Here is a 27,568-nt window from a genome sequence, read left to right on the forward strand (position 1 = left end):
TAATGTGTCAGTAGTATACCGGATAGTTTGGGATGGAAGAGAGTAGGGGCAGAGAAATTCATTCGATTCTGTAATAATGCAGATCAGAAATAATGACTAGATGAGAGAGCTAAAAGCAGGGGAGTGAAAAGGGACAAATGTGAGATGCATTATGGAGGACAAATGGGCAATGCATCAGATGTAGAGTTGAGAAAGAGAGAGGAGTCCAAAATAACTTAAGGATCCTGAGCCTAGATGATTGGGATAGTCTTTAACAGCAAATACAGCAGTCACCAGGAAAAGCTCATTTGCTGGGAAAGGAAGAAGGTTCAGCTTGAAATATTGATGCTTCTAAGTGGAAACAACTGGCAGCATAAATGCAATTGACAATATATGGTTTGTAAACTATTTTTATTATTATGACTTCACATAACCTACATCCAGAAATAAAATGGTCACATTTCACTCATATCACAAAATAGTTTGAATAAAAATATATACTTTTTAAATTACAACAATACTCTTAGTGGATTGCTTTCAGAAAATTGACCAACATGTATATTTTTATCAGAATGACTGAAAACAACAAAGTACAATTTATAGAGCTGATTTTTCTTAACTAACATCCAGATTTCTTTGTTTTATTTTTTAAATGGAATGAGTCGATCAGACACATATTAAATTATGAAAAGTGAAAAAAAATTCTGATGTTGCTATTTATTCACTCTGGACATTTTATATAGGTGCATTTCACAACAAAGTACTCAATCACTAATATCTATAAAAACAACAATGAAAACAGAGAATACAGCTCACAACAGAAATTGGATTAGCAAAACATTACATGGTCACATAAACACAAAGGAAATATTCTACAAATTCCTTTTATTACTTTTATGAACACTCAATTGGGGGATGAACATTGTGGGGCATTCAGGTAGCAAATAAAATAGCTAAGTTTTCAAGCACTAGGAAAGAAGACTAAAATTTCATAGACTCCCTTGTATTTGAAATGAGTTTGGAACAATAGTATTTTAGTTTTTCTTAAGAGGATTGAATTTCTGTCAGTAGAGGCTGCTGATAGACCCCAAACATAACAGGAAGAGACCAGGAAGAAATATGAAACAAAATATAATTCAGTTTCCTCACATTGTCTTGAACTTCTTCCCCTGTTCATTCTCTCTCCTTGGCTTGCTAATTCTATATTGGTGTCCTGCTTTGTTTTAATCACTGTTGTCAGCTTTCAAATGAGTGTGACACTTGAAATCTACAGGCCACTTAACAAGAAGTCAATAATTCCACCTAATTTAAAATTTTAAAATCTGATTATATCTTTTGTCTCATAGGCATGATAATGTGGCCTTCAAATACTTCAGGCTCAGCACATCTAATAACCACCTTGGATGTGTGTCAAAGCTTTGATTTACATGTAGATGATACACAAGTACAACTAAAAATACTTTGAGTTGCATTTGTGTCTTAGGCTACACTACTACCTCATATAAAGAAATGCAACTGTTTGATTAAATATTACCCTGGGTGAACATTCGAAAAATATTCCTATATAAACATGTAAAATCAATATTTGCTTAAATAACACTTTATATATAAAGTGCAGTATTGAAGCACATATTAAAGACTTTTTCCATAAATGTTACTTGTGTTTTTATTTAATACAATAATGCCATCAGTCTTGTGAATTTTCGGTTATTTACCTCCTAAATAATGAATATAAAAATTGCAAAGTTGATGCTTTTAATGTTGATTCTTTCCAAAGAACAAAGTTGGAAATCTTTCCTGCCAGACTTTCCTGAAGAGTTCTTTAATCTGATGTTTGTAGAAAACCTGGTCTAGACAAAGCTCTATTATTACTGAAACAAATCGAAACAGTAATTTTTGCTTGTTTTAGTTAACCTATTAAAATTCAGAATTATTACAATTATTGAGAGAGACAGGGAGAAACAGAGACAGAGACAGAGATAACAACAGCAGCAACAGCTATTGACTTCAAAACTAATCACATTTGTCCCTACTAGTGTAAGAGACCCTCAGGAGTAAAATCATGTTTTATTTTGGTTTTTTAAAATTACTAATGAGTGAAATGAGGAAAGAATGATTATTGTGATAGGATTAGAGACTATGTACACTACAGACTCAATATGTAAGTAGTTGTCTAGCTGCACTTTTCCAATGTCACATTTAATACTTAAAAAAAAAAATAAGCTACTAAGTCTCTGTTAATGAAGAACTTTTTTATTTTGACCAATGGGGAAGTTGGATACTCCTTGTCTCCCCTTGCTACTATATTCTTCCTTTCTTTGCCATAGGTACTTTTTTACTTTTTTTCAATGTCTCTCTCCAACTATTGAGACTTAGAAAGTTTTTTGAGTGCATGTTTCACGAAACATGATGAAAAATGGAAAAACTGTAAATTATAATACAAACATTTTAGAAATTTGAATAAAGGGTTACTCCCCATCCAGAAGGCCTTGAAATCTAAGAGTTAAGGATTTCAGTTTAATGCATTTAAGTGTCTACACTGTGCTAGGCACCTGGGAATACAAAGATTGTTTTACATGTGAGAGACAATCTCTTCCCTCAAGGAACTCGCTATCTAATAGATAAAATCTAGACAAATGATATTAGCATATTGTCTTTGAGGAGGAGAGGCTCAAGCAGAAATCTTTTAGAGGTCTAAAGAAACTAATTTCTGGGTTTGTGAATATGGGGGAGGGAAACACACCCAGGAGATGGCACTTGAACTGGGTTTTAGAGGGAAGAATTTCAACAGGCAGAATTCAATCAATTCCTCAATAGGCATAAGTGCTCACAGTGCTTGAGGCACTATGCTAGATACTGAGATACAAAGATCAAAGAGATGACATTCAAAGGTGGCAGAATGGGAGAAGTCCACAGCAGGCAGGATCCTCTGTAAGCATCTTGGGCACTCTCACTTTTCCATGCCCTGTCAGAATCCCCAGTCATTTCCCTATAAATCTACTTTTTGGATAGGATTAGTTTGAACAAAGGGGGAAAGAATAGGGAGAGAAAATTACCTCATAAACTCATGATAAAGACTTAAGAAGAGGCATATGACCAGTTTAGGAGCAGTTGGGGAAAAAATAAGTAAGAAAGAGGAAAGAGAAGAAGCCTCACAGAAAATAAATTAGAGCAGAAGTGCATTCTCTGCCTAGATTTTTAATCTGTGCTTAAATGACAGGTAGATAATTTGTGCTTAGGATTTCAATAGAAAGCCAGGTAGAAAGCCCCTAATATGTGGGAGGATGCCCTGCAGTAAGCTTATGAGAGGACAAGGGTTGATGAAGAATCATGAATGGGTTTTGATTGCTAATGATGTGATGTAGACACCAGGTGATGGTAGGCCCTAAAAATTGGGGTTCGGTCATGTGAAGAATTGCAATGGCCATTCTCTTTGGTAAAAGGTAGATTTAGGGGAATAGGTTACAGACAAAATGAAGGGATACAATAGACACCAGGAATGATAAATATGAAATAGAGTGAGAGAGCATAAAAAGACAAGTTCCTCAGTGGAACTCACAATTATCCAGTAGAAAAGGAGCCCTTAGCTGGTAGACCAAATCCGGAAAGGAACTTAACGCCCTAAAAGGGTTAGGAGGAGAAATGGGGTCAGGAGAGATGACTTGTTGGGGTTCAGGAAGGTACCCTGTGGCATGGGGAGATGGGTAAGGAGAAAGACAACACAGGTCAGAGTGCCGTGGCAGACTGACGCAAAGGAAGGCAACAGCCATGGGATGGCCCATAAATAGATTTTATTGGGAAATGACTAAGATTTCTGACAGGACTTGGCAGGTGAGAGTGCCCCAAACTCCTAGAGAGGGTGAGTCTCAGAGATTTGGTCATCCTCCTCAGAGAGTGGGACCACAGGACTAAACACCTCGTTCAGTGCCTTCCCCCTGCCTGCCTCGGGGATTAATTTTTATCAATTCCTCTGCCAATCACACTCAGCACTGAAGATCTTGTCAGTAAGGCTGGAGGAAATATCTAAATAGATTAGACCATGGATTCATGTGCAAATTAGAAAATTTGGTGAAAACCCCTGTTAAGGCAGAAACTTACCTGAACCAGGAAATAGAGACATGACATTCAATTCAACAAGCATTCACTCAATGCCTATATGTAGAACATTATATTAGCTGCTAGGGATAAAATGAAGACAAAATAGCCTCTGCCCTCAAGGACCTTACATCCCAGTGGGGCTAAGAGAGATGTAAGATGTATGATTTTTTTCTGAAGAGAAATGTGAGTTATAGATAAGTAGATGTATAGATAATAGGATAGATAGAAACTTGATAATGATAGATGATAGACCTATGATAGATAATCATAGATGAAGATATGTAATTCTCTATATATGTATATATGTATGTACATGTTTCAGAACTTTGACTTTTTTGCATTGTATCAACTTGTTCTCCATTTTATTTCTCAATGTCTAAATGCACGAGACATATTACCAGAGAAAGATTTCCTGAATTCCCCCTATATAAACAAAACAATTCTGTATTTCATAGTTTTTCTTTCTTGCAATTGAATTCTGTGATCTGGAAGGAGTTATGAGTATATGGCACCCATAACATCTTCAATTATCAAACCTAGCCAATCAGTGATATTAGTAAATTAGTCACTCCATCTTTGAATAGATGCTAATACGTTCACATCAGACATGATCAGTGGTGACTATCAATTTTCCTTTCAAGTTAGTCACTGTTGGGGCAGCTAGCCGATGCAGTGGATAAAGTACTGATCCTGAGTCAGGAGGACTTGAATTCAAATCTGGCTTCAGACGTTTAATACTTATTAGCTGTGTGACCCTGGGCAAGTCACAACCCCAAATACCTCAAAAAATGAAACAAGTTTAGACACAGTTTCAAACTTTATTTACTTTTAAAAGTTTAAAACATTTTATTTTTAAAGAAAAATAATTTAATTACTTTTGAATACAAATAGCTGTTATTAGCCAGCAGAAACCCTCATAACATTTGATTTAATGAATAGATATGATAAGTTGGGTTTATATAACACTTGCCAAATTAATTCCAGTAATCACCAGGCAAAAGTAGAAAATTAATTAGGTTCCTGTTGAAAACTACTATGAACTTGTACTCTCCTCCCACCCTGAGCTGCCTTCATAAGGATACTGGCCCTTCTAGCATCGTAGGCAATTGCTCCTAGGCAATAAATGATCTCAGAATTTTTTTCTATTGCACAACCACAAAATTCACATGATATTTTGGTTATGATTGAAATTTCAATAATTTAATAAATCTCTCATTTCATCAATAGTGGTATATCCTAAAGCAATGAAGTTAGGTCAGCCAATATGTTTGAATTGTTTGCTTTTTTCATTACTTTGACCTTTCTCTTTGACTTTAGAAACTAATGCCTTTCTTTCCTTGAAGTTATGACCTCCCAACCACAGTTCAACACTCTTAGATTTCGTGTTTTCCCCTACTCTGCTGAACAATGCTCGTCTTATTCCACAAAGCTAAATTTATTGGTGAGAAAAACAGAATTTTTCAAGCATTAGTAGTCATAAAGTAAGAACAAAGAGGTAGCAGTAACTTGGTAGCTTATTACAATACTTTTGTCAAGGCTCAATTTTTCTTCCCTGAATATCCAAGGTGAATCTTAGTTAATGGATTCAACTAGAACATATAGTACCAGAGAAGAAAGGGACAATAAATTAACAGTAACTTTTACAACAAAATAGAGTCAATACTAATCTGTTTTAAATATAACTAGATTTTTCATTATCAATGTATACTGTATTTCATTTGCACAAAAGAGAGCTAATATAATTCTAAATCTAATAGACTAACAGATTAGTCAGATTGATAAGACTTTTGGTTTTTTCCTCTTAAAGAAAATATAGTTACATTTCCATACTTATCTGAATATTTGTTTCCCATAAACAAATACCACTTCTAATCTCATTTTGATTAATACATTTTCTATGTTCAGAGAACTGTTGTTACCAAAGAGATACAAAGTTTTGATAAGAAAATCCCTGCTCATGGAATTTTCAATCTAGTAGGAGAATATGACATAGCCACACAGAGAAACAAATTATAACATAAATTATAACAGAGAAATAAATTATAACATAAAAAAGTGCTATGGTAGGAAAAACATTACTGACAGAGGGAGGTTTGGAAAGAAGGGCTTCATAGAGGAGGTAGCCTTTGAGGTTTTCTTTAAAAGAAGAGTGATACTTTAATAAGTTAAGAGGAGAAAACATTCTTGGCATAGGGAATGTGTGGAGAAAGAAAGGAAAGAAGAAAGAAAGAAAAGAAGGAAGAAAGAAAGAGAGAGAGAAAGAAAGAAAGAGAAAAAGAAAGGAGGGAGGGAGGGAGGGAGAGGTGAAGGAAGGAAGGAAGGAAGGAAGAAAGGAAAGAAGGAAGGAAAGAAGGAAGGAAGGAAGGAGGAAGAACAGGGGGAAAAGCAAGGAAAGAAGGAACAAAGGGAGAAAAGGTTAAATAGCTAATATTCCAGTTTACCTGGAGCACAAAGATATAGGCATGACAGGGGGGAAGAGACAAAGCTGTTGGATTCTGTTATTTTGGATACTAAATGAGTGTCTTATTAAGGATGAGATAGTGTCTAGAAATAGTACTAAGTGACAATGTCAAAATCTGTAGAAAGATCAAAGAGTAAATGACCTGAGAAAACACTATTGGATTGATGAAAAGTAGTCAGTGGTGACCTTTGAGAGAACAGTTTCACCAACATAAGTAAACAGATAGCAAGGATTAGCCAAGATTGAAAACTGGGAGGCTGACATTGGTGGAAGGTCAAGGGGAAATAGCTAGTACATCAAATAAGTGACAGATTATAAGGTTATGGCAATGGAGATAAAGGAAACCTTCATGAGGGAGATGCATGGGGAGAATAAGGAGGAATTAGGAGACCAGCTTTCATGATGAGATGTAGTAATCATATTTATGACTGTCACTGTAGAATCGGCCTGTTAAAATTCCATGCCTTTCTCAATCAGTATAATCTTTTTTATTAAGTGGAAATGAAAGAACAAAAATTGGAGAAGGGTGAGGGGGACCTGTGATCTTACCTACTTGTGCATACTCTTAATGACAATGGAATTCAAGTAAAATATATCTTTGGTCTTTTTTATGGGTAATTTATGAAGAAATGAGTGAAAGAATAATTTTACTTTTTAGGGGAGTAGAAGGAAAAATGATAATGAATTGAAAGTTTAATACTTTCTTTGATTCTGCCTAATCCTTTTAAGAACTAGGACATAAATTTTTATCCTTGTGTTTGCCAGTCTACCCAGAACAGATTTCAAAGACTTTTAAGAGGCCTTTTAAGGATTTTCAAATTTCTAGGTCTCCTAGGTCCTCCTAAACTTAAGCCTAAAGAAAACATTTTAAAATAATCACTATGTGCTTTTCAGTATTAAAAGCCAGTTCTTTTTTTTTTCCTTAATGTGAATGAGTGACTTTAGGCTCTCTCTGCAGATAAAATCCAAACCTATATATCCCAAGGGGCAGTATAATCTAATGGGCAGAGCCATCCTGGAATCAGGAAGAAACTAGCTTCAAGTCTGTTTTTGACACACACAAATTTTTTTACATGACCGGAGCACTCCTCAGTGCTCTGGGAAACAATCTGACACTCTCAGTTTCCAGAATACAGCAATTTGCTGGATAATTTGCATCATTAAGGAGTTCCTCATGCCAACAAGTTCCATTCCCTATTTGTATCTCTATTAGGAAAAGAGTTTCCATGTAATAGTACATGATACAAAATTTATAAAACAAGAGAATTCTGTTATAACATGACTAATTATTACTTTGATTTAGTTATACTGAAAGTCAAATAATGTTCCTTAAAACTTTGCTTAATAGAATAAAAACATGACATAACTCAGGTGACCTATATATAAGACCATAAATTGTCCAACATAATTTAAATAAAATATTCTATTGTATTCCTATGAAATAGTAACAAAATTAAAATGTCCTGTTTAAAGAAATATTAGAAGATGGAGAAAAGTTCAAATTCATCTCTAGGACTTGCTGAAAGTTTCCATTAAGAACCAACAAATAATTAAAGATTAGCTCCATATAATTTGTAGCAAAAACATAATATTTACTATATATAACATTACATATCTTTTATATATACATATATAGATATCTATAGATATTTATATCTGTCTATCTATCTATATCTCCCAACATCTTTGTGTTCAATTTTCCAGTGTCTTAAGATCAGATCTATTTAGTTATATGCTGTTCAAATATTTACAGTAAAAATCCAAATTATGGTGTCTGCATAAACTCATTCTGAGTTGCTCTTTGAAATTTGGAAGAATATTCACATTTTTCCTCGTTGCAAGTTAGGCAAGCCTACATTTCAAGGCCTGAGTATATGATAGAAAAAATAAGAAATTTATAATGAATCACATGCTGTGAACATCAGACTTAAAGGTAATGATTGATAAACTTTTTCTCCCCAATCTCTTTTCCCAAGCCACGCCACATTTTACATTTCATACACTATAATTAATGTTCCTTTCCTATTAAAAGCAGGACAAGACTTTATTCTTTAAAACAAATATCAACTCTGTAACTATCAGTAGTGCTTCAGAATACACTGCAGCTTTTCATATTTTTGTTACTCTTATTTTCCCCATTATTCTATATTTTCTCATTAACTTTTTCATGGAAAACTTTCAAATCAGCCAAGAGGTCTATACCATGGTGTATTGTGGCATTGAACTGGAGCCAATTGATTTGGTCCCAATCTTCTAATCCAAATGCTTCTGATTTTTCTTCTATGGGAGTAGTCCCATTCAGAATAGGGATGATGGATTCAATGTTACCAATGAAAAGCTACCATTCTCTTGATGAGAACATATAGTATTTAAAATATTGTTAAAATATTATGCTGATTTTAGTAGATTCAATTGTTTCTGCTTTTTGAAATTCACATTTCAGATTTTATCCCAAGGGGAAAAAATGTCCAATTACTAAATTTCAATAGGGATTTTCAAATTCAAAATTTTGAAAACAATCATTTGTTATGAAATTTTGTTATACTGCATAAAAAAAGTTTTGCTATAAAAGCCATGTGTGAAATCTATAGTTTCATAATGTTTGACCATGGAAATGCCTCCAAACATTACATCAAATATTGTGCAAATCTTCAGAACTACCAAAAGGATGATTGAAAGAAGAAAAGTCCAGAACACTTTCTAATTCCTTTAACTTCTCTTAGAGTAGTAAAAAATTAGGGAAATAGTGGCAATAAATGCAAAAAATAGAAAAGCTATAAAGGCTAATAAAGACTTTCGAGTCTGAAAAAAATTACATTCAGTGCACAGGATGAATTCTTCTGGACAAAATCTCCTCAGAGTTTTCGGTCCGGGAAAACCATTGTTGTCAATAATTTGCCTGTAATGATTCATTGAAGGTTTTGGCTCAAACTGATTTGCAGCATAACGGTAGAGGCCAAACTTTGGAGCAGTTCGGTCATTAAATGAATAAACAAAGTATCCACAAAGTCTGACATCATCCAATACATGGGCTGGAAAAAGAAAAAAAGGAAGGAAAAATAGAATGATTATTAAAGTTATGTGACAGGCAATAGTTATTTGAAGGAAATACATTCAACTTAGCTTTGGAAGCTGAGAAATGTCCAATTTTTTTTAATGAAACCTAAAATGAAATTTTAAAAAATTTTAAATATGAAAAAGACCAAGGATGAACAAAGACTAAGAATTCGCTAAATCTCTTGGTCAGCTCTATATCAAAAAGTGCTCTCAAATGCTAATGACAAATCATGTAATAATGAACTTAGTGAGGACTCATTTTCATTAATCTAATTAGTTCTATATACTATAGATGTTGCGCTTTCTGGGGTCAGAGATCAGAACAATAGGCATTGGAGTCAGAAGACTTAAAATCAAAAAACAGAAACTGAGACCTTCAGGGATTAAATGATTTATGATTTGCCCAATGTCACAAAAACTGTACATGCAGGAAGGAGCTCTAAAATTCTTTTCCAACACACAAATTCTTTCTTTTCTCTTAAAACTAAGAATATTATTTCAAGGGAACTAATGGGAAAAAATCAACTGAAGGTGGCCTAGCTGTACCTGATCTAAAAGCAACAATCACCAAAACCATTTGGTATTGCCTAAGAAACAGACTAGTTGATCAGTGGAATAGGTTAGGTTCACAGGACAAAATAGTCAATAACTATAGCAATCTAACATTTGACAAACCCAAAGACCCAAACTTTTGGATAAGAATTCACTATTTGACAAAAAACCACTGGGAAAATTGGAAATTAATATGGCAGAAACTAGGCATGGGCCCACATTTAATACTGTATACCAAGATGAGATCATGATTTAGGCATAAAGAATGAGATTATAAATAAATTAGAGGAACAATGGATAGTTTACCTCTCAGACTTGTGGAAGATGAAGGAATTTGTGACCAAAGAAGAACTAGAGATCATTATTGATCACAAAATAGAAACTTTTGATTATATCAAGGTAAAAAAAAGCTTTTGTACAAACAAAACTAATGCAGACAAGACTAGAAGGGAAGCAATAAACTGGGAAAAAATTTTTACAGTTTCAGGGTCTGATAAAGGCCTCATTTCCAAAATATATAGAGAATTGGCTCTAATTTATAAGAAATCAAGCCATTCTCCAATTGATAAATGGTCAAAGGATGTAAACAGACAATTTTCAGATGCTGAAATTGAAACTATTTCTACTCATATGAAAGAGTGTTCCAAATCATTATTGATCAGAGAAATGCAAATTAAGACAACTCTGAGATACCACTACACACCTGTCAGATTGGCTAAAATAACAGGAAAAGACAATGATTGTTGGAGGGGATGTGGGAAAACTGGGACACTGATGCATTGTTGGTGGAGTTGTGAACAGAGCCAACCATTCTGGAGAGCAATCTGGAATTATGCCCAAAAAATTATCAAACTGTGCATACCTTTTGATCCAGCAGTGTTACTACTGGGCTTATATCCCAAAGAGATATTAAAGAAGGGAAAGGGACCTGTATGTGCCAAAATGTTTGTGGCAGCCCTTTTTTTAGTGGCTAAAAACTGGAAATTGAATGGATGCCCATCAATTGGAGAATGGCTGAATAAATTATGGTATATCAATGCTTTGGAATATTATTGTTCTGTAAGAAATGACCAGCAAGATGAATACAGAGAGGTTTAGAGAGATTTACATGAATTGATGCTGAGTGAAATGAACAGAACCAGGAAATCATTATATACTTCAACAACAATACTATATGAGGATCAGTTTTGATGGAAATGGCTATCTTTGACAATGAGAGGATCCAATTCAGAACCAGTTGATCAGTGATGAACAGAACCAGCTACATCCAGCAAAAAAACACTGGGAAATGAGTGTGGACTGCTTGCATTTTTGTTTTTCTTCCCAGGTTATTTTTACTTTTCTAAATCCATTTTTTCTTGTGCAACAAGAGAACTGTATAAATATGTACACATATATTATATTCTAGATATACTTTAACATGTTTAACATGTATGAGACTGCCTGCCATCTAGGGGAGGGAATGGAGGTAAGGAAGGGAAAAGTTGGAGCAGAAGTGATTGCAAGGGTACCCATGCATGTGTTCTGTCAATAAAAAGCTATAATAAAAAAAAAAGTATATTATAATAAATTCTCAGGTAACAACTGTATTTGAAAATTGAGAGACTTTGCTTTACTATAAAATAAAATCATTTCTTCAAGTGCAGTTTTGTTTATTTTTATTTTTTTAAGTAACAACTTTCTTTTTTTATACAGTTTTTTTATTTACAAGATATATGCATGGGTAATTTTTCAGCATTGACAATCACAAAACCTTTTGTTCCAACTTTTCCATTCCTTCCCCTCAACACCTCCCCCAGATGGCAGGTTGACCAATACATGTTAAATATGTTAAAGTATAAGTTAAATACAGTATATGTACACGTGTCCATACAGTTATTTTGCTGTACAAAAAGAATCAGACTTGGAAACAGTGTATAATTAGCCTGTGAAAGAAATAAAAATGCAGGCAGACAAAAATAGAGGGATTGGGAATTCTATGTAGTGGTTCTTAGTCATCTTCTAGAGCTTTTTAATTGCTGAGTGTAACTGGTTTAATTCATTATTGCTCTATTGGAACTGATTTGTTTCATCTCATTGTTGAAGAGGGCCACGTCCATCAGAATTGATCATCATATAGTACTGTTGTTGAGTATACAATGCTCTCCTGGTCCTGCTCATTTCACTCAGCATCAGTTCATGTAAGTCTCCTCAGTCCTTCCTGAAATCATCCTGCTGGTCATTTTTTACAGAACAATAATATTCCATAATAATCATATACAAGTGCAGTCTTTTTAAAATCAAAATATTAAACAATGAAATTAATCTAAATCTGTCCAATTTAAGCATAAATAAAAATTTTAATTAGACTTTTGCTTGTGATTATGCATAAAATTTGTTTAAGACCCTTCACTCTGGGTGCTAACTTAAATTAAAACTAGTTAACTACAGTCAATAATGTTAATTAGGTAAGGAAAGGAGAAAATGTTCCCCTCTAGATTTCTAATTCTAAATTTCTATAAACTGAAGAAATTTAAAATCAAAAGTTGTTTTAGTTTAAATCTATTTTTTTTTACAAAAGAATCTAATTAATGATAACAATTCCAAAGGACTCATGATGAAAAATATTCTCCATCTTTAGAGAGAACTGATGAACTTGAGTGCAGACTAAAGCATTTTTTTCTTTTCCTTTCTTCCTTCCTTTCTCTTTCTTTTTTTGGAAATATGACTAATATGGAAAATGATTTAGCATGATTTCATATGAATAATTGGTAGGATACTGATTGGTTGCCTTCTCAATGGGTGGCAAAGAGGCTAGATAGAAGAAGAAAATTTGTAACTCAATTTAAAAAAAATTAATATAAAAGAAAAAAGATAACAATTATGCAACCTCCAAAAAAAGGAATCTAATCAAGGCATTTGTTTTTAATAATGGAAATAATAAGCTAAGTTTCAAATTAAACTTCCAAGAGTTAAATTAAAGAGATGATAAGAAACAAGATTTTGGAGATCTGCAATTAGTAAGAAGATAACACATGCTACTGTGAATCGTGGATAGTTTCCTTAATACTTCCTTGGATTAGTGATTTCGTCCATAAAAGCTCTCACTTCAATGATGTGAATCAAAATTTTTCTATATTATCAGGTATGATGATTCTTTTCCATGTACTCCTATAAGTTTTCCCAATGTGCTAGGACTTTCCTGATATTGCACTAATGAAAACAAAACATATCAGCTGTAAATCAATTATTTCTGACTTTCTCTGTCAGAGACTCTTCTCTTCTTCAATCTGTAGATATTTCGAATATCTTTTACGCTGCTTCTCCTGACTCATTCTTTAGTAGTAATAATATTCTTTGCCTGACTCAAGCCCAATGGTATGTCTACCTACAACTTTATTTTTTTTTAAATTATTGTTGCTATTGCATGCTTTGCAATCATATAACATTGCCCCCCCAAAAAAAAAAAATGTTGATATTGAGGCTTTTTTTTCAGAGAGGATTTTAGGGCTGAAAAAAGCATTACATAATTCCCTCCAAATGATCTATTTCACTAATCATTCAGTTCTGGGCCTTGCTCCTAGTCAATATGGAGAGTTCTGGGCCCAGCTTCTGATTCATATGGAAAATATAAACAGGATGTATGTATAAAAGTTCCTCTTGGACTACTCCCCCTAACTGAACACTCACAAGGAATCCCTGCAAGGAAAAATACTACTACTGTTGCTACAAGTAGTACAATTGCTGTTGCTGCTGCTGCTGCTACTACTATTATTACTACTACTATTGCTCCCACCTCAGGATTCTAGTGATAACCTTGAGGGGTTGGGTTTTTAAAAACTGTAGCTCAGAAGTACCTCATCATGTGCTTCCCACTTATCATCAATATTATTTTTGTTGTTGTTTCAGTCATTCATTCAGTTCTTCATGACCCCATTTGACATTTCCTTGGCAAAAATGCAGAAGTGATTTACTGCTTTCTTCTCTAGCTCATTTTACAGATGAGAAAAATGGAGCAAACAGCATTAAGTCACTTGTACAGGGTCATACAGTTACTAAGTATTTGGGGATGGATTTGAACTCAGATCTTCTTGACTTCAAATCTAAAAATCTATCTACTGCACTACCTAGCTGTCTTTTTGTTTCTTAAAGTGAACTCTTTCCCTATAATCTCTCTCATTTGTTATACCTTTCTCTTTGGAGTTTTTATTTTCATTTATCTTTCTTGCTTTTATCTATTTCCTCCCTTATTTTCCTCTGTTAATTAGCTTTTAGCAAAGGTATTTACCAAGAAGGTACTATAAATACAGTAGGTAGAAAATATTCCTCCTAAACTCTGTGTGTGTGTGTGTGTGTGTGTGTGTGTGTGTGTAAGGGGGTACTTTTTACTTGCAGAAGATTTTTGAAGAGAGTCATAAAAAAACAAAGCACAGTGATGATGAGGTAGACACATACGGAACACATATGGCAAATTAGTAACTCTCAGCTCTTAGCTCTAATAGTACTTTTCTCCTTTCTTAAAATTCTCATAGAGTTTTCCTTACATTCAGCTGGACTCTGAGGCTCAGGGCCTTTGTGGAGTTCATAGAGGACACTTCTTGCCAAACTGAAAGGTCATATTTCTTCAAACTGCTTCCTCCTCCAGTGGCCCTCCTGGATTTGTAGCCATATTTGTCTTTTGATATGTCTCCCCAATCGCAGGTAGATGCCTTATCTTTTGTTTAAAATGTTTCCTTCCCAAGGTATTGGCTAGAATCCTTAGCTCCTTGACTTGGTATTTGGGTTGTGTTAACCAATGGGCCAATTGCTTTTTTTATATGGATTGAAAGGTCATCTGCCTTTCTTGTGAAGATAATTATATTTTTTCTTGTGAAGATAATTATATCAAATTCTTTTCAATGATAATATAACTCATTTATGAGTTCTACCATATCCTAAAAATGCATGCGATTAGCATGATATTATCCATAAACAATAGTTTTTGAAGGACCTTCACCAATGACAAGGACTTTTTAAAATTTAGACTTTATAATGGACATTTTGCATGTCTGTAGCAAACACTTTAGACCTATTTTACTTTTTAAATATATTTCAGTAGACATTTTAACCAGAATAATCTCTGTTGCTGAATATTTCAAGAAAACTTATATGGTTTTAACACTGCAAAATAGACATCTTATTGGAAGAGATCCTTTAAGATGACATTTTACTTTACCAATTTTTTTAATAGTCTTATCCGCAATTCTTTGTACTTCTCAGTTAACTGTGAGCCACTGACATTGGCCTCCTTCTATTTCTTTCAAAAGACATCCATTTCCCCATTGTGAGTATTTTTACTGACTGATTTTATGCCTGGAATTCTCTCCTTCATCTCCGTCTCCCAGCCTCCTGGACTTTCTTCAAACCTCAGCTAAAATCTCATCTTCCTCAAAAAGCCTTTCCTGATCTCCCATTAAAGCTAATGACTTTCCTCTGTTGTTTATTGCCAATCTATGCTGTACATACCTTGTTTGTATACAGTTGTATACAGTTTGTATACAACATTCCAGGTTGTGTACCTCATTAGATTGTAAATTTTTAAAGAAAAGATAGCATTTTTTGCCTTTCTTTGTATTACCAACACTTAGCACAGTATCTAGGTACTTTAATAAACATTTATTGACTGATTTATTGGTCTACCATGAAATGTCATTTATAAAAGCTTTCTGATCTTTTTCCATATCTTCATCAAGGATTATTATTTTAAAGACTTATAGGTTATTCTTATAGAGAGGTTGTAGAAATGGAAAAGTCACTATATGTACCAGAAGTTACTGATATTTTCAAGACTGATTTTTTGAGATCAGTGATCATGTCTGATTTCCCTCCTGAAGTGTTTGATATCCTTCCCTTTCCAAATATCATGAGAATCTATCCCTCAATGCCTTCATAATTATATCTATAAATATCTTAAGCAGAGAACTCCACTCTCTAGATTTTTAATTCAGCTTGTGTCATCATCTTTCTTTGACTTAGTGCTATACATCTCTTCATGCAAGCACATCAGAAATCTTGTTATATTAGGAATTCAAATGCAGTGCCTTCCACTTTTACTGATGGAAAATTAGTTTATTATAGCAATCTTAATAAAAAAATTTTTCTGTTTTTATTTATTTATTGTCCTGGTTTCATCCTTGGTATGATCTGGTTTGACTGAGTTTGTTGCTAGCTTTCATACCAGCAATTTTACATTCTAAGTTGGTATTGGCTTTAGACTGAAACATCTTTCTGCTTGGCAAAGAGACGAACTATTTATTGGCTGAAAATATTTTTAGGTATCTTTAGTCTCTTAAATTTACATTGGTTAATTTCCATGGGAAATATTTACAATATTTGTCAGTGTCTGTTCTCTTATCAATTTCCCATTTTTAATAACATCAATAACTTGCTTCAATGGGTCATTTGGAATTAGTTTAATTATATGTCATGTGTTTTCTCATTTTTATTTTTTTCCTAATTTGATATTGATTTTGGTATTGACTAACAAATCAATAGTCTGATTGTAGAGACAGAAGATTAAAAATGACTTCTACATCAATAACTATATTTCCTATATAAGTTAAATACTCAATTTCCTTTTTAGAATGTTATTTGTTTCTTGACATGTTTAGTATCTGCCAATTATTCAACAAAGAAAAAAATCATATCTGTGAAGAAAAAAATCATTGTTGTAAAAAAGTTGAATTCTGAGCAAAATGAGTAACTTAACAGAGGTAGATTTCACTCTATCCCCATGTTACACACATTTACTCTAGCAAAGAATACCAAAAAGAAATATGAGAAACAATAAATGGCTATTTCTAGACCAAAACTATACAAAAAATCACCCAGACATCCATAGGCAAAAGTTGCCAGCAAAATCAGTGTCAATGCAAGCAAATAAGCCAGGAGCCTTCTAGTGCAACCAAAGATCAATCAAAGTCATGTATAACCAGTAAGAGTCTATATTTGGGAAAAGCAAAAGTGAAAGATTCCCTTGAGAAATCCCCAGGATGGTCAGAAAGATCTAGCAAACTTCTTGAAAGAGCTCGGGAATAGAAGAAATCAATAAGTATTGTTTAGCAACACTTGAACCATATATAAAACTCATGGGGTCCAGTGTCCTAAAATGTGCTCTTGAGATGCTATAAAGAACCCTAAAGCTTCAGCACTCAGAAATTCAAAAATGTAAAGGAGCTTAACTCTGGGAGGTATAGGTCATCATACTCAAAAACACAGCAGGGCCAGAGACCAGTTCAAAACTGAACTCCAGTTCAGGTACTAAAGTTGAAAAGATGGTTAAACTAAAAAAAAATATAGCCCTAATATTAAAAAAAAAAAAAAAAGTAGAATTAGCTATGTCTCAAATTGCAGCCTAGGAATAGGAAGTATTTTGCTAACAATTTGAAATAGACAGTCAAAAGAAAAAATGGATTATCTATAAAGACTATAGAAGAAGAAATGAAAGCTTTTTAAAAATAATAACAGCTCTAAAGAAAAAGCCTGAAAAGATAATAAATTGCTAAGAAAAGAAAGTGGTAAGCCTTACCCAACTGATGGATTCAGGGAAAACTAAAATAGACTAAATAGAAATCATTTACTTAATGAAAGCAAGAAATAATAGGAAAAAAAATCAAAAGACTGAAAAAATAAGGGGGGAAGTAAAATACTTCAGTCTTACCTGAAAAACAGGCCAACGAAGATAATTCTAAAATCACTGGATATATTGACAACCATGATCCAAAAAATAATAAATTACAACATTGTACTTTTAAAAATCACCAAAAAAAAAAAAAAAAAAACCCACAATCCAGATTTATCTTCTAAAAAACCAAGTAAAAATAGAAAGGACCCATTAATTATCATCTAAAAATAAACTCCAAGGAATTTCGTAGCTAAAATCCAAAGCTTCTCTTTAAAAAAAAAAAATGCTGTAAGAAGACAATAAAAAGAATCCAAGTCCCAAGAAATCACCATCATGACCACATAACATTTGGTAGCTTCTAGTATAGAGAAGAAAAGATCTTGCAATATAGCATTCAATAAAACCAAAGATTCAGGCTTACAAACAAAAATAATTTACCCTGAAAAGTTTAGCATACTCCTATAGAAAAAAAAAAATTGGATTTTAATGGTATAAAAGACTTTCAATCATTTATGATAAAAAGATCAGAGCTGAGTATCAACTCTGAAATGCAAACACCAGAGTCAAGAGAAACATTGAAAGGTACATTTATTTTACTAATTAGAGGTGACTAGATCATAATATTTAAGTGTCTCTGTAGAACCTAATTGTATTCAAAGAGTATTGAGAGAATTAAATAAAAAAGATAGAGAACCTGTGGATGAACTAGTTCTGTTCTGTAGGTTTTAAGAAAGGATTAAAAAAAATATAGAAATAAAATAATATAGAAAGTATAATATAAAATAGTATAGAAAGAAATAGTATAGTGTAATGGGCTGAGGCTTGAGTTGATGCACTGAGGTCCCAAGCACATGAGGCTAAATAGTGATTGGACCATACTCTATTGATATATAAGCTTGGAGAAAGAAGGGCCCCCGCCCACTCTTTGTGCAAGTCCTGATGTGTTGTATAGGAAATGACGATTTTGGTGGGTGGAGGCAGGGGAGTGGAAGGGGAAGAGGAGGAGAGACTTTTGGGATTGCCATTGCCATGGTTGGCTCGGCTCACGTCTCTCTCTCTCTCTTAGCTGGCTTCCTGTCGCAACTGCCTATATTTGCTATCGCAATCTTTCTTGCCTATATTTGCTATTGCAATCTTTATTCACCTCTTCACTTCAATAAATATTGAAGATTTTCCCCTTAACCTGAATTCCTGACTCCGGCTGATTTTAATACGCGGTCATTACAGTATAGGAAAGAGAAACAATTGAGCAGAACTTATTACTTCTCAAAATTGGAGTATACAAAGTTGAAGGAAGAGTGGCGAGAGTAGTCATGAGATGAACCTTATTCTTATCTGAAATAAAGGAATTAATAAACAATTGTACCCACAGTTTAGTCTAAAGATATGTCAAATTCAAGAGGGCAAGTAATGATGGGCAGTGAAGGGAATGGTTAAAGGGGAATGAATGACAGATCCTAATCTAAAGAAAGAACAAAAAGGAAAGAAAAGTAGAGATATCAAAGAATCATTTTCCCCTCATGTCATGTAGCTTCCAAAGTCTTTCTCTTTCTCCTCATGATCCCAGGAAGAGCTTAAAACCTCTCTCAAAGGAAAAAGAGAAGAATGTCTCTCCTCTTCAAAGTTTTTATACTCATTCTTTCTCTCCTGCAGACCTGGCATGGCATGTCAGCTTTTCTTTTACCAGGTCAGAAATTCTCCAAATGAGAGCAGGAAAAATGCCCTAGCCTTGGCTGGAAATCAGATTCTTAGCAATCTCTGACTCCTTTTGTCTCTTTGCCCCATGTCTAGGAAAGTAAAAAGAAACCACATAGGACTAACAGCTGCTTTGTATTTTTCACTGTATTTGTATTTTTCACTGTTCCTGTGGCAATGAATTAATGATCTAAAGGCCAGTGTACAAGTGATATGCTTCTATCTACTTAGCTAAACTGATCCTCAGAAAGTACACTTTTCAGTATGGTTAAAAAATCTACTATTACCTGTCTCTGAATAGACTTGGTTACCTCCATGATTTAAAGACAACATTTGAATAGCATGATCTTTGCCCTTCCACTTCTAGCTTGTTAGGTGGAGAAGCACCAGATCTGGAGTCATAAAGACTTATCTTTCTGAGTTTAAATCTGGCTTCAGACACTTAATAGTTGTGTATCCCTGGGAAAGTCATTTAACCCTGTTTGCCTCAGTTTTCTCACCTGTAAAATGAACTGGAGAAGGAAATGACAAACCACGTCAGTATATTGGCCATGAAAACCTCAAATGGGATTGCACAATGGACAAGACCAAAAAAAAAAATAATAATAATAACTGAACTTTTAACAATCTGGATCCCAGTGTTGAGAAACACTGAAATGACTGTAGAAGTCACAAGAAATTGATCATTTCTTGTTTAGAATTAAGGAGTTGACCAGCATCACTTTGGGCATAATAAGAACATGAGTATATTGTTCATATTTTTAAGGTCTGAGAATCTGAATGTGCATACTTCAGTAGAATACTATATACTCATAATATATAAAATCTGCTATCACATTATAACATGGAACTCTTACCTTTTAAAGCTTCGTTGACATAATTCTGTATATAATACATCCTCATCTTGTCTTGCATCACATGTGGATCATCATCAATTCCATTAGCTATTATGTACACAGGGATGTCTCCATATTTGGACTTAAACCAGTTAAGCACCTTGCGTAATCCCCAGGGCACCACAGCTACCCTACCTGGTGAGTTTAACCATGTGCTATCTGTCATTTCTTGTACTTCTAGATAGTCATTATATTTCCCTGGATCCTCTTTTTCCCAGTCCACAAGGATTGTGGTATAATGACTTATAGCAAGAAAATCAAATGATCCCTGGATTAGCTTCTTTTCACTTTCAGTGAAATAAGGCAAAAAGAAATTGTTTCTTTGGTTCAGCCATTCCCTCATAACATATGGATAGTCCCCACTGCCAAAAATGGGCTCAGCAAGCCAGCCAATGTCAAATTCCAAAACTCTTTCCGCCACTTCTTTATCTTTTTGTGAGAAAGGGCAGGCTGGTTCTACCCAATCAGCCTGTAAAGCTATAGATATTTTACCTTTCTGAGATCTTCTAAAATGTTGATCATACATATGCCAGGCTTGTGCATGGGCCTTCAACAGATTATGTCCTGCGTTATACGTCATATTTTGTATGTGAGGTTCATTCATTGTAATCCAAAACTTAACAAACTGGCCAAGTTCTTTAAAGCACAGTCTGGCATATTCTCCAAAATAATGAACAATGAGGGGGTTCTCCCAGGCTCCATGTTTAGTTAAAATGAGGGGAAGGCCTTGATGCTCAGGGGCTGGTTGCCATAATGCAACAACAGGTGTTATGTTGACACGGATGAGTTCACTTACAAAACAGCGATAATAATGTAAGATGGTATAATTGACTTGAGATTGGTTCCCCAAAGGGAGAATCTGGGCCCACTTCAGTGAAAAGTAAAAATGAGTTATATGGATTTCCCGAAGCAGAGAAACCTGGAGCCTGATGGCAGCAAAATCCACACAATGAGGTTTCCTTTTTGAAGTCACAACCCCATCAACTTTAATAAGCTTTTTACTCTGATGGATATCCCAGACATAAACATTTGGATCATTAAACTGGGAAGGAGTTGTATCTACCTAAGAAAAATAAAGAAAACATTAGTTTTAACTGGACAGTACTGAAAAATACAGTAAGCATAGAAATTCATTAAGCAGAACAACGAATCATTAAAAAAAAAAAATCAGTTAAATACACGTTTTTTCAAAAGCCTGCTTCTGAGGCAGGTGGATACAGTGCAGTGGATAAAGCACTAGCCTTGAATCCAGCCTCAAAAATTTAACACTTAGTAGCTGTGTGACCCTGGGCAAGCCGTTTAACCCTAATTGCCTCACAAAGAAAAAAGAAAAATGTTCTTGTTATCACCTGTCTATTGCATACACAGTTGTTACAAACAAGCACATATTTCTAATCTCCAAGGTCATCTTAACATGAAAAAGAAAAACAAACCCAAGCTTATTTAGTGTCTCCCAATTACAGCATTACAGTACACACACACACACACACACACACACACACACAAATTGTTCAATTATGGAAGCAACATATTCATAGAAATGTATCATTTAAAATAATAAAAAAAAATTTTAAATAAGGTGTTATTTTCCCAATAGAATGAGCAGGTCTTAAGAACCAGAGTCAATGAATATGGAAGAAATCTGTATGTATGAACATGAACTTGTACTCCTTGTCACAAATACATGCTTGTTCAAAAGTCAACTGAAAATATATATTAAGGTACTATTAGCATTTATTGAGTAATTACTATGTGCACAAGAGTAAGGCAGGATGTCCTAAAAGTCTTAATGCAATGTTAAGCTTTTGTTGCTTTACTACCTGTTATTGGAGATTTGTGCCAATACGTACACACTGACAGAGTCATAGCTAAGCATTTTTGTGCATAGGCAAATACCACGAAGCATGCATGTAGCGAGCTGCACAAAATGTCTCATTAGAAGAGGTGGGGAACAGAACTAGAGTAAGGATGGTATGGGAGGTTTGAGAAAGGGAAGATGGCAGGACATTGCCACAAAACTGGAAAACAGGGATCAGAAGATACTGGCAGAAAGTCACTAGAGGCCACTGTGTGTAAGCAAGAGATGGAAGAGGTAGGAGGTACAGAGCACCACAAAGGAAGAGCTTACTCTAGTGTGCCATCTGATAGATTCCTATTTTTAGCTAATTATTTTATTAGCTAGATGCTAAACTCTGTTGTTTCTATATCTGGAAGAAGTACAAATACTGTAATATCCTCTAAATCTAGTTTCCTCTAAACTCACTTCTAAGGAAGAAACTTCATCCTAATTGCAGGGGTACACATAGATCTATAGTGTTAGAGAAAAGTAATTAAAATACCTGCTAACTAACTGGAACAACTCTTTCTAGTGCTATACTGAACTAAGCAAAATAACTTTTAGTGTTAAAATAAAAAATAAAAGCTAATTTTTAAAAAGCATTTTTGTGTCAACAATGATTTCTAATCATTTTAAAACATAGGTACCCAAAATGAACATGAATCATTAGAACAAGTGAACATAGCAAAATAAATAGCAAAATAGCAAATATATAGCAAAACCATATGGATAGTCACCACTGCCTGTTGTTCTGTGAGAGTACTCTGTCCAAGAAATGAGAACTGCATGACACTTAACATCATGTATTTTCTTTTGCCTTAACACTTTTTTAAACACTTAAAAAAAAACATCCTTATAGAGCTCAAGTGTCTTAGTTTGACCCTCTACTCCACTCTCATTCCAAAAGCAGGGGTCAGTCTAATCGCAGTTTTGAATGTGCTGAAAAAAAATTCTGTTGAATTTTATAGGGCTGTTGAAAATCAGCTGTGGTTCTCTCTGGGGAGGTCAGTACTGCACTTAGAAAAGAAAGTAATAAAAAGCAGCATGTCAGAGGGAAATTGCTTTTCTAGAGAATTGTCCCTTGTAGATTACCAGTGCATGCATTTCCCCTACTACTGCAGGAATGCTGTCAGAAGTATTTTTCCATTGTGATGCACCCACAAATCATGTTTTCTTGGCCTTGTGGCAGAAAAATGTTTGCATGCCCTTTTTGAAGGGAAAATATACATCTTGTGAATAACTTTTTGGTTAGCTTTTAAAAGAACCCTAAATTGAGTAAAAATGCTATAACTGTGATTCCCAATGGCAGCAGCCACATTTCTAATTTTAGTCTCAATGATAGCTTATATGAAAAACAGTATTTAGCTTTTCTTTTTCCTTTTTTGTAAGTAATCCGTCAGATATGCTTTTTGAAATAATGTATTTTTACAAAATATTTTAAAATTAGAAATGATGTTAGGGTTCTGCAAAACTCTGCCAAACATCAAGGAATTTTGTAATGGATCATTTAAGGATGATAAAAAGATTTTTAAAAAATCAAAGACATTGAATTTCAACTTTCATATTTTTTTTTATCCTCTGATATAGGATATGGTGGGTGGGGAAAATAAAAATGTTGCCTTCAGATCTGCTGAATTGAAATGAGAGAAATTTTTGTTAATATAAGTAAATGTCTGTCATGCTTATATTATGTACAAGAAATGCTATCACTTGGAAATCAACCCATCTATGTACATAATTATGATTAAATGAACTGATTGTCTATCTAAATAAACTGTGGAGTCTTACTGTTGATTATCTTCCTGCCCCAAAACCCAGCATTCCATTCACTGTGCCACCTAGCTGCCTAAAAAGGAGTAAATTCTTTATGTATTCTAAGGTAATTTTAAAGAAATGTACAAGCCACTATTCCATCTAGGTTTCTGTGTGTTGAAAATGCAGATTTTGGTAGCCACTAAAGACTATCTTTTTCCAAAATTTGAAAATTTTGCCCTCTTACAAAGTGGCTTAGTCCTAATGATAATAACAAATTTAAATGGAAAAATCTGTAAGATAATTGCTACAGAGTTTATTTAGACAGATTATCAGTTTGTTTAGTCATAATTATACACCCAAATGGGTTGGTTGCCAAATTATAGAATGTAAGTATGGAGCATAAACATTTCTTTACATTAACAAAAATTCTCCCATTTCATCTGGGCAGATCTTAACACAGTTCAATCTGGCCTCAAATATGTATTTACTAGCTATGGGACCCTTAACAAGTCATTTAACCTCTGTCTGCATCAGTTTTCTAAACTCTAAAATGGAATTTTACTTTGCAGTTTTGTGAGAATCAAATCAAATAATATTTGTAAAGTGCTTAGCATGGTGCCTAGCACATAATAAGTGCTATATAAATGTTTCTTTTCTAAACCACTTCCTCCTTCCCTAAATTAGGTAATTAACTTTCTCCTGTTACTCTTCCTTTTTATCTTTCTCCCTCTTTTCTTCCCCCCTCCTCTTTTTTCCTTCTTTTCCTCTTTCTTCTCCTACTCTTTTTCTTCTCTTTCTCTTCCTCTTTCTCCTCCTTCTCTACTACTTTTTCATATAAAACATAATATAAAGGCACCATCAAGTTCAGGAGACAGAGGGCAAAGACATCGTCTTTGACAACTAGAAAGCTACAGAAGATAACATTGTTCCTTAAATTTCTTTTTTGTTTACATTTTAAGTTCCAAATTGTCTCCCATCCCCTCCCTCTACTCTTGCATTGGAGACGGTTACCATTTAACACAGATACACACAGACACATATGTAAAACTTTATTTTTCTTGAGATAGATAGTGTCTTCCTCTGTTGTTGATTTAAATATTTAAAATATTCAAAATAAAGTTGTTCTTGGAACAATATTGCTGTTTTCTTGGTTCTACTCATTTCACTTTTCATTATTTCATGCAAGTCTTTCCATGTTTTTCTAAAATCAACCAGTTCATCATTTCTTATGGTACTATAGTACTCCATTACAATTATATGCACAACTTGTTTAGCCATTTCACAATTGATGGGCATCCAGTTCAATTTCAATTGCCACAAACAGAGTTCCTATAAATAAATATTATAGGTTCTCTTTCTTTTTTCCCTGATTATAGTAGTATTGCTGGACCAAAGGGTGTATATATACAGTTTAATAACTCTTTGACAAATTAATTCCAGATTGCTCTCAAAAATGGTTAGATCAGTTCACACTGAACGAATCCAACCATTCTGGAGAGCAATCTGGAATTATGCCCAAAAAGTTATCAAATTGTGCATACCCTTTGATCCAGCAGTGTTTCTATTGGGCTTATATCCCAAAGAAATACTAAAGAAGGGAAAGGGACCTGTATGTGCCAAAATGTTTGTAGCAGCCCTGTGGCTGTTTCTAGCAGTGGCTAGAAACTGGAAAATGAATGGATGCCCATCAATTGGAGAATGGCTGGGTAAATTGTGGTATATGAATGTTATGGAATATTATTGTTCTGTAAGAAATGACCAGCAGGATGAATACAGAGAGGCTTGGAGAGACTTACATGAACTGATGCTAAGTGAAATGAGCAGAACCAGGAGATCATTATACACTTCGACAACGATATTGTATGAGGACATATTTTGATGGAAGTGGATTTCTTTGACAAAGAGACCTAACTGAGTTTCAATTGATAAATGACAGACAGAAGCATCTACACCCAAAGAAAGAACACTGGGAAACGAATGTGAACTATCTGCATTTTTGTTTTTCTTCCTGGGTTATTTTTATCTTCTGAATCCAATTCTCCCTGTGCAACAAGAGAACTGTTCGGTTCTGCAAACATATATTGTATCTAGGATATACTGCAACATATCTAACATATATAAAACTGCTTGCCATCTAGGGGAGGGGGTGGAGGGAGGGAGGGGAAAAATTGGAACAGAAATGAGTGCAAGGGATAATGTTGTAAAAAAATTACCCTGGCATGGATTCTGTCAATATAAAGTAATTATTAAATAAAATTTAAAAAAAAAAAAGATCAGTTCACACTTCCACCAACAGTGTATTAGTGTCCCAGTTTTCCCACATCCCTTCCAACATTTGCTATTTTCCCTTTCTATCATTTTAGCCAGTCTGATAGGTGTGAGATAATATTGCAAAGTTCTTTTATTCCTTAAGTTTCAAAGTAAACATATAAACTCACCTTGACTTCAATTTCACCTGTCTTCAAGCAGAAAAACTAGCAAAAAAAATTAGTGATAATTACCAAGGTATTTTAAAGTAAATATTAGCCTTTCTGACTATTGATGAAAGGACATAGGCAGTATGAGTACAAAACTGGCAGTCTCCTCAAGTCTAAGTTAAAAATATACATATATATTTCAGTATATTAGAAAACCTGGGTTTTCACTCAAGTGAGTCTTTCCACTGCCAATTTCCACTACAATCCTTTACCATTTTAGTAGTCACGTGTTACTGTGGTCAAAAACATTCATAGGCTGGTGGCCAAACAACTAGTGATGAGTTTCTGCAATTTTAGCTTGAATGACTGACACAGTTAAGCAGCTGCTTGGCCTGTGGAAGGCACCTCTCCAGCTTGTTGGGCCATGCAAGAGATTGTCCTCCCTGGGATAGTCTTCAGGGTGACCTCCAGCTCACAATGAGTTATAAAAGGCAGGTAAAGAGAGAATGGTTTCTATCACAGTACAGGCTCTTTACCTTTTTGATGTCATGGACTGGCAATCTGGTGAAGCCATTCTCGAAATTCTGGGTGACCTCTTCTCAGAATCATGTTTTTAAATGCATAAAACAAAATACATAGAAATAAAACTGAATGTAGTTATCAAAAAAAAAAAATTCCAACTTAACAAAACTAAATTAAAGGCCTAGTATGTAAAAGGTTAATTTATATGACCATTCATATAAATTTGTGTTTTAGAGTCAAAACAGCAAAAGGAACTGTTAAAAATGCCAAAGAAATGGGAACAGTTTGGGATAATAAACAGAAATAAATGAAGTGTTAGGTAGCTGTGGGACTAATTGATAACAAAGTTATATTTTTAAAGCCCTAAAATTTACAAGAGAAACCATTGTTATGTTCCCCAACACAAAAAGGTTTAAACAAAGAATATTTTATAGAGAAATATTCATTTTTTTTGTAACTATCTTTTTTTTAAGTTAAAAAAGAAGTTTTTCTACATAGCTTATAAAATTTTAAATAATTTCTCATATTGCACAAAACTCTTTAAGAATTGTTCTCTCGTTTCCAAACAAAGGAAATTATTTTTGACATTCTCTAAGACTACATAATAGTTGGAAAGTCCCTAAAAGGTTATTTAGTTTAACTTCCACACTAATGTAA

General features: G+C 34.0%; 1 protein-coding gene across 1 annotated transcript in view; it reads right to left on the reverse strand.

Moving 5' to 3' along the window:
• Window positions 1–373: 373 nt before the first annotated feature.
• KL (klotho) overlaps window positions 374–27,568 on the reverse strand; it is a 68,964-nt gene continuing 41,769 nt past the window's right edge. Inside the window, exons 4-5 of the mRNA XM_051986478.1 lie at window positions 20,342–21,443; window positions 374–9,570 (exon numbers count right to left, since the gene is read on the reverse strand). Of these exons, the coding sequence (XP_051842438.1) occupies window positions 9,248–9,570; window positions 20,342–21,443 (1,425 nt within the window). The 3' untranslated portion in view covers window positions 374–9,247. The remainder of the gene's footprint in view (window positions 9,571–20,341; window positions 21,444–27,568) is intronic.

This window comes from Antechinus flavipes, chromosome 3, assembly GCF_016432865.1.
Source record: "Antechinus flavipes isolate AdamAnt ecotype Samford, QLD, Australia chromosome 3, AdamAnt_v2, whole genome shotgun sequence".
Classification (NCBI taxonomy): Eukaryota; Metazoa; Chordata; class Mammalia; order Dasyuromorphia; family Dasyuridae; genus Antechinus; species Antechinus flavipes.